At 41.6% G+C, this 7,469-nt stretch overlaps 1 protein-coding gene across 1 annotated transcript; it reads right to left on the bottom strand.

Annotated features, from left to right (window-relative positions):
- mmd (monocyte to macrophage differentiation-associated) lies at positions 1-6,910 on the bottom strand. The gene is made up of 7 exons (XM_076265340.1): positions 6,538-6,910; positions 5,576-5,657; positions 4,637-4,797; positions 4,156-4,230; positions 3,941-4,042; positions 3,749-3,818; positions 1-2,022 (listed from the first exon to the last, which is right to left on the bottom strand). Exons 1-7 carry the CDS (start codon positions 6,561-6,563, stop codon positions 1,819-1,821), a joined length of 720 nt encoding a protein of 239 aa, XP_076121455.1. The 5' UTR covers positions 6,564-6,910; the 3' UTR covers positions 1-1,818.
- Positions 6,911-7,469: the final 559 nt, after the last annotated feature.

The following is a 7,469-nucleotide window of genomic DNA, read 5'->3' as shown; positions in this document are numbered from 1 at the left end:
TAGCATTAGAAGATCTTTTTTTTTACTTTTTGTTTTTCAAAAGGCCAGTACAGAATTATGTGCCAAAAACAGAATGTACAAATATTACAAAACTGGGAATTGGGTGCTTTGAATACTCACATTTATCAAAATTAGCATCATCAACCCTTGTGATTCTCACATGTTCACAGAAGAAGAAGAAAAGAAGGGTGAAACCAGATAAAAGCACACATTTACCAACCACCATGCGATTTAAAACACTGAGTATTAATCACACTGGCCACACGTGTAGGTACCCCACGAAGGTCCGGTCAGAAATACCAGAATCTGGATGTGTACCTTCCGCGTTTAAGGGTAAGTTAAAACTATGTGATATTTGAGAACACTGGCCACATCTGGTGATTCAGTCCCCCTCACAGCATGGCTGATGAATCCCATACTGCAGATAGGAGTCCATAAGAGTCCAGCACAGCACAGTATGATCATGTGGGTCTACTGAAAACCTTTCTTTTCTATTCAGCTGAAAATAAATAGGCAGATGATACAGTGCTTAATATGGTTCTCTCATTCCAAGTCCTTTCTTCTAGATTTGATTCTGCTTCCACATGAGACTTCATCATGAGTCATACACAAGCCAAGCAAGTCTGTCCTTGAATGAGGTCTGGTTTAAAAGCACTGAGCTCTGCGTTGCTGTGACTTTTAAGCATACATTTCTCAGCTGAGTGGTGAGTATGTACTGACAAAAAGCATAAATAATGCGGGAGTGGCAGCAAATGTTTGATCACTGATTAGTGTAAATATCGAAACACTAACGATAGAAAATGTACACTTTTTGATCAGCTTCAATGATACTCTTGTTTTCACTCCACAAAAAAAGCATCACAGGGCACAGCCAGTCACAGAATGATAGCATTCCGATATCGGTTAGTTAAAAAAAAAAAAATCATCACATTCAACACCATTACTCTGGGGCCTTTGAAACATTACAAGCTGCTCAACGGCGAGAGATACTCAACAAAAGTCAAAAATATCAAATATAAGTGGGTCTTCGCATTACAAAAGCGCCTTGGAAAAAAATATGAAAGTCAGCACTTTCAAATACTGCTTGAGAGTACAGACAACACCACCGTACAAAAAACGCACCAAAGAGCTAAAATGTTGAAGTGAGTGATCCTCAGTGGATATGTATTGTGTAAATAGAAGCGTGACTGCTAGAATGACATGGATCTCATGACCAAACTTCCAGTGTTGGTCTTGAGTGAGGACTAGAAAATGTTTGATAAAAATCCCTGTGTGTGACATTTGCCGTGGAATGTTTTGTAATAGAAAGGTGTGATATCACCTTCAAGAGCTTCAAAGAACATGGACTATATACTGCCGTTTCCCAAGTAGGATTGAGCATTTTGAAAGCAGAAAAGGAGAGTTTCCTCTCCTTCTCATACCGAGACAGACATGAGCTTTAGAATTCAAAAAAAGGAAAAAAATGTGATCCTCTCAATGGCTGAAATGTGTGAGTGCTGTTTTCCAGTTGCTTCAAAAATGGTAAACAATACACAGTTGTACTCGTAAACTTTTGCCACTGCTGTTGTTGTTATTATTGTTGTTTTCTGTCCATTTTGTTTTCTTCTGCAGAGTCTGGCCCGGTGGGGAGGAGCAGAGGAGTCTTGTGTGTGTGTGTGTGTGTGTGTGTGTGTGTGTGTGAGAATGGTCATGATCTGCCTGCTAGTGAGTGGAGAACAGGTGGAGGTGCAGAAGCAGGAGCAGAACAGGCCATAGAGAGGTAAGACAAGACAAGAGGAGAAGGAAGAGGAGATGGAGGCAGAGACGAGTGATGGGCCATTAGGCCTCCCTGATTTCGTCTGGCCCAGGGGTCCGGTAGAGGTATTTCCAGATGGCGTAGTAGTGCACGGCTGCAGCCAGTGCCACAAACACGTGCCAGATGGCATGGGCGAATGGTATCACCCCGTCCGACTTGAAGAAGAACACCCCCAGGCAGTAGATGAGGCCACCGCAAGCCAGCTCATGCAGACCCTCGGTGTTGTTCTGTCCATGGAGGAGAACATGGTGAGAGACAGAACTTTCATTAATTTAATATCACTACACTCTTGCGAAACAATCCTGTGCCCTTTACTATATTATATTAAAAGCATTTCAATTCTGAGACTCTTATCAGATATCAACAATCTCAATGCCTAAAAGTGTGTGCACGTACATTGTTTCAACAAATGTGATACCGACAGAGAACTGAGCTTCCAAAATGGATTAAACCTAATCTAACACAGTGGAACACGGCTCACTGCTTCTCCGTTCAAAGCTGTGCCTTGGGCAATTCAGCCAGGCTATAATTAACTAGTTATGCTGCCAAAAACTCTGTTGTAATGTGATTTGTCTGATTAAACCCCAGTGCAAACGACAGGTGTTTCAAACTCAGATGTTCACTTTCAACACTTAACCACCAGGGGGAAATATATGCCTAATGTCAGGCACTGTTTTTGCAAGCACTATGCAAACTACTGGATGCCAGCAATATGTCAAAGTTAGGGCTGTAACGATTTACGATTCGAAACCGAAATCGCGACATTCATATCCACGATACTGTGTCGCGGTGTGAAAAGGCAGAATCGCGACACACCCTTTCTAGTGTTTCACGCAGTGCTTTGCAGCTTATGCGGCCGCAAAAGCAACCCACAACTCCCGCTTTACTTATCGGTAGCCTACGTTGTCCAAAAACAAATAAATAAATAAATAATAATTTCATACTCCTTGCTTTCATTGTAGACTATGTGTGCAACTTTACCAAACAGTATAGAAGTAAACCCCCTCTCCTTGCCCCGCTCTCTCTCGCTCTCCCTCCCTCTCACTCTCTCCCTCTCCTGCTCAATGAACACGCGCGACTTAAATAAAACATTCACAATCGTGAAAGCAAGGACGCATAGACGACTAGCTAAATTACTATTAAATCCGCTTAGCATCATTAGCATGCTGCACATATTTGTTTAAAACTCTTGCATTGAAGTTGACTGATCATCTCAATACCAACGTTTCCCAAAAGGGCCTGTCCCAAGGAGAACAAGTATTAGCCTACCTTGAAACTTAAACACACATGGGGAAACTGTCCAATCAGTAGACTATGATAGGCTAAGCTATATGCTACTTTGTTTACAATATTTCCAGGCTTCAACCAGACAGCTGAATTAAACAGGTAGAGTTGTAATAAAAAATAGTAGGCCTAGGCTATTCTGCATAAAGTGTGCTGTCATAAATATCAGTCCTTCAGAAAAATATTTTTATATCAGGATATAAAATAATAGATATATTATATTGTAATCCTCTGTTTCTGTGTTCTAAGGGAGGCTATTAAAATATTATTTAATAAAATGTCTAGCCCCCCCCCCCAAAAAAAAAAAAATGTCATTCATTCATATCGAACCGTGGGTCAAAAATCGTGATACAAACCGAATCGTGAGGTTGGTGTATCGTTACAGCCCTAGTCAAAGTGTAGTTGTAATCTGTGTAAAAGTGTATACAAAAGAACAAATCAATGAATAGATTGTCAGTTGTGAGGATAGCTAACTCGCTGCAAAAAGATGGATGGGTAGGTTGGATAGCTAATAGCTATATAACCCAAGGTATATGCAAAGGCCTAGAAATCAAGCTTTAGCCTCTCTTAAAAAACATATTTACACTGATGGAGAATTACAACAATGCAATTGAATAACATTACATGTTTGTTTATCAGAGAAAAAGAGAAAATATCAAGATACTATACCATTGAGGTCACAACCAAAGCAGGAAAAAATCCCATTGTTAGGTAAAAGGCCAGTTCAACCAGTTTATACCTACAAATGGAGCACAAAAAAGATTAACGTAAGCAAGTTCAGTCACATAGTAGAAAGAGAAACCTCAGTAAAAACACACCATTTAACCAGAATACGTCAACTCAGTGTGCTGACCCACTCACTTCTCATGATAGTTGAACACATAAATAGTCCCTGCGGCGGCCATCAACCACACAAACCACCTCATATGACTCGCCAGAGGGCCCAGCTCACGCAGATTCAACCTAAGAGAGGAAGTGCAAACAAGAGACAAACAGCAATGTGAATAATTTGTGAAAGACTCTGCTAAAGGGCTTTGGTTTTTCATTTGCATGTTCAAGTATAACAGCGTACTCACCAGGGTGTGTAGGAGGCAGCGATGAAGAAGTAGATAACTACGCGGTCACACATGTGGAAACAGTGCTCCACCGACCTGTAACGTAGAAGCAGTTCCCACCATTAGCAAAGCTTAGCCACCAGTTCACCTCAACAAACATCAAATTGTGAGAGCATGCTCAACACCAGAAGTCATGTCCCACAATGATGGGGAAAGATGATATTCAAATTTGTGGTGGTGGCTTAGAGTGCTGAAGACTAGGCCTACTGATTCCTGGGCTTGTGTCCGTACATATCTGTTGTCTTTCTAAACAGAAACAAAGCCTTTTTTAAAATAAAATCAATCAATAAAAATCAAAGCCTGTCTAAGACTTGTAACTAGACAAGTTTTGAGTTTTTAAGGTCCAGACATGGTAGAAAAACTGACAACGAGGAGAAAGTACAGAAGGGTACGGACAGAGGTCATGAGGAGTATGAGAAAGAGGGAGGCAATGAGCACTTACCTCATGTGGCTCTTCTTCCATGAGATGATGTGAAAGACGGTGGAGACCAAGAAGAGTGCACACAGGCCCATGCCATACACCCAGGCGGTAATCTTCTCCCAGCGGTCGTCAGAGAGACGGTGCAGCAAGGCCATGCCAACGAATGCTGGGACAATGAGGAACTACGCACACACACACACACACACACACACACACAGACACCTGGGTCAAAACTTAGACTAAGGCAAACATCCCGTGCTTAAAAAAAAAAAAAAGTTGAAAAACTATGACTGTGTAGATTTCTTGTATTGCTGCTTATACTAGGAGAATACGACAACAAAGGTCTTATTCAGGGGAACAGCCTGTCAAAATGTAGACCATTTGTGATCTGCACTGAAGAGGAAGGATTACCACTGGACACGATCCGGCTACAAAATGTTTTCAGCCCTTTTGGAAAGCCGCCGTAATGAACAAGGTCACATTCCAGCTCTCTATTAATTTGAGAATGAGTTTTCGCCACTCTGTCAATCGCATCACCATAATGAGTGATAAACAACAATACACAGGACCCCACGACAACAAAACAACATTTCAGCAGCTCAAACAAATAAATTGCTTAACAAAGTGCTGAGGTGCAACAAAGGCTGACACACACTCAGGTTCACATGGGTCCAACTGAACCCCTCTGCCCTGTCCGAGAGACATAATACACCTGACATTCTCCACCGGACCAAACACAACCAAAGATGTTAGTAGCACTATTCTTCCATATTTCCCATTTCCCATAAATACCAAGTGATAGTCTCTTGGATCAAATCAGTGTTAGGAAACAAGGACATCTACAAATTTCAAACAAGCGCTTTTTTTTGGCAGTTGACAATGGTAAGCTGCACACGGTACACACACCACAAGACTGACAGCATACAGTCTTATTATTATATGAATCTCCTGGTCCCCTACCGCGTGTGTGTAGCAGTTAGCAGCATGCTCATAGCAGGTGGGCTGATATCGGCAGTTGGCTGCAGCTCGGCTGTTCATGAACCTGAAAGCAAGACGATTAGAAAGATTAGTGTATTGTAGTAGGCCTACTCAAATAAACAGTCATTCAGATTTTTGTGCAGCAAACAAAGGAATGATAAGAGCCCATTTCGACATCTGCAACTTATGAAATGACAGCATCTTTTGAACATAAGCTGGATAGCAGAGGGGTCCATCGTTTTTCTATTTTCGTTACATCCCAGGGTCTCAGGATGAGGATGGGGGCGCTTCTGAGAGGAGGGGTTTCAATTAACGCTACTACACCCAATGTAACTACGTAGGCTATACTGTGCGACAAATCTCTGCAATTTCTACAAAAAAGACGCATTCTTACAGCTGTCAACAAGCTTATGTCATTGCATGTTGATGGTGTCAGTCAGTTACAAGCATCTAAACGGGGGTCTGGGGGCGCCGCCCTAGCATCCTCATTTGTATGACAGTGGTGCCAACAGATCCAGATGTAGGCTGTGTGACCGGTCTCAAAACAGCTCGATCGTATAATTTCAGCATTAAAACAAAAGATCGAATTTGTGAGCTTGCTAACGTTCAATGTATCTGACAGTGGGGTCTGACATGATGTGACTCATAAATGGACCCAGATGCCAATGCACGTCAAGAAAAACATGGCGACGACGATTGGTCAAAGCTAAGCACGCTCACACAGCTGTAAGGTTTTACATGCAACATTGTTACAACGATCTATACAAAATATTATTTTACAGTAAATCAGTAGCCAATGACAGCGAGTTGCGCATATGACAATATTCAGCCGCTATTATGTTACTGTTAATGCATTGAACTTTGGTATGCTAGATATTTAGCACACATCCTCCATCGTCTTTGCGTTGTCTTTAAGCTGGGTTAAAGAATTTTGAGAGACTTACCTCTGAAAGCTATTCGCTCTCTTCATGGCAATGTTTATTTTGGCAAGAAAATGCAATCTAGATAAAATGTCTAGTACGTCTGAGAGCGAAACTGGCCGAACGAGGGGGAATAACAAAGGCAAATTGGTAAGCTAGCAAGCTATAAGAGCTTTAACGTTGACCATCTACATCGACAACTCAGTCATTCTTTCTTTCAAAATATGCACGTACAGGAAATCGGCAACGTTAAGGCACTATTTCAATCGTTTCCTCAAAAGCATTCCTGCTATTAGAGCTGGCTATGCTTCAATCAAGTGATAGGTTCGACTCAAAACCACCACCGCGTTGGCAGCCACCCACACCATGTCGCTATACTTCATGTTCCTGATGTCCTCCAAACAGCAACCTAAAGTTGTAATTTTTATGCCAAAATGATTTGCTGAACGACGGCTTTTTGTCCAATAGCAGGGCTGAACGACAGTCGCATCAGCGTTCACGACCAATCAGCATCAAAATCATGGTTTTGGTTTTCTGCTGTCTTTTCGTGACGCTATCAGTGGGGGCGGGATGTAATGGGATGCGAAATGATGATCAACCTGATGATTCTTACAATGAAGCAAGGCAGCAGTGATTGTCTTCCATAGTTTCGACCTTTCAAAGGAGGATACATTCCCTTTCTTGTTTTCCTCTAGGGCCTAACCTAGGCTACTCATACAATTTCCATGTGTCAGAAGAAGTTTTTACAAGCACAGGGGTGTATCACAACATCACACATACTAAACTTGACAGACCACTTTCCGTTGATTCAGAAAGTGTCGTTGAGAAAGAAAAGGGTGTTGCCTAAGTTTCTCATAAATTGTGCCTTAATATGTCTATATGCTTTACACATGACTTGTTAGATACTGTATGATATAATAGCCTATCAAGATTTGCATACATCATACAGTCATCAA

This window comes from Alosa pseudoharengus, unplaced genomic scaffold (genome assembly GCF_046254945.1).
Source record: "Alosa pseudoharengus isolate Yale_2024_CS ecotype anadromous, Long Island Sound unplaced genomic scaffold, YU_APseudo_1.1 YU_APseudo_1.1_scf_4, whole genome shotgun sequence".
Lineage (NCBI taxonomy): Eukaryota > Metazoa > Chordata > Actinopteri > Clupeiformes > Clupeidae > Alosa > Alosa pseudoharengus.
The sequence above is the reverse complement of the archived record's forward strand: the minus strand, read 5'-3'. Positions and strand labels throughout refer to the sequence as shown.

Coding starts and splice junctions, on each gene's coding strand:
- mmd (XM_076265340.1), bottom strand. CDS start 6,563: ATGAAGAGAGCGAATAGCTTTCAGAG. Junction 3,819..3,940: donor GTGTTCAACTATCATGAGAA/GTGAGTGGGTCA, acceptor CTCCATTTGTAG/GTATAAACTGGTTGAACTGG. Junction 2,023..3,748: donor CTTTGGTTGTGACCTCAATG/GTATAGTATCTT, acceptor CTCCATGGACAG/AACAACACCGAGGGTCTGCA.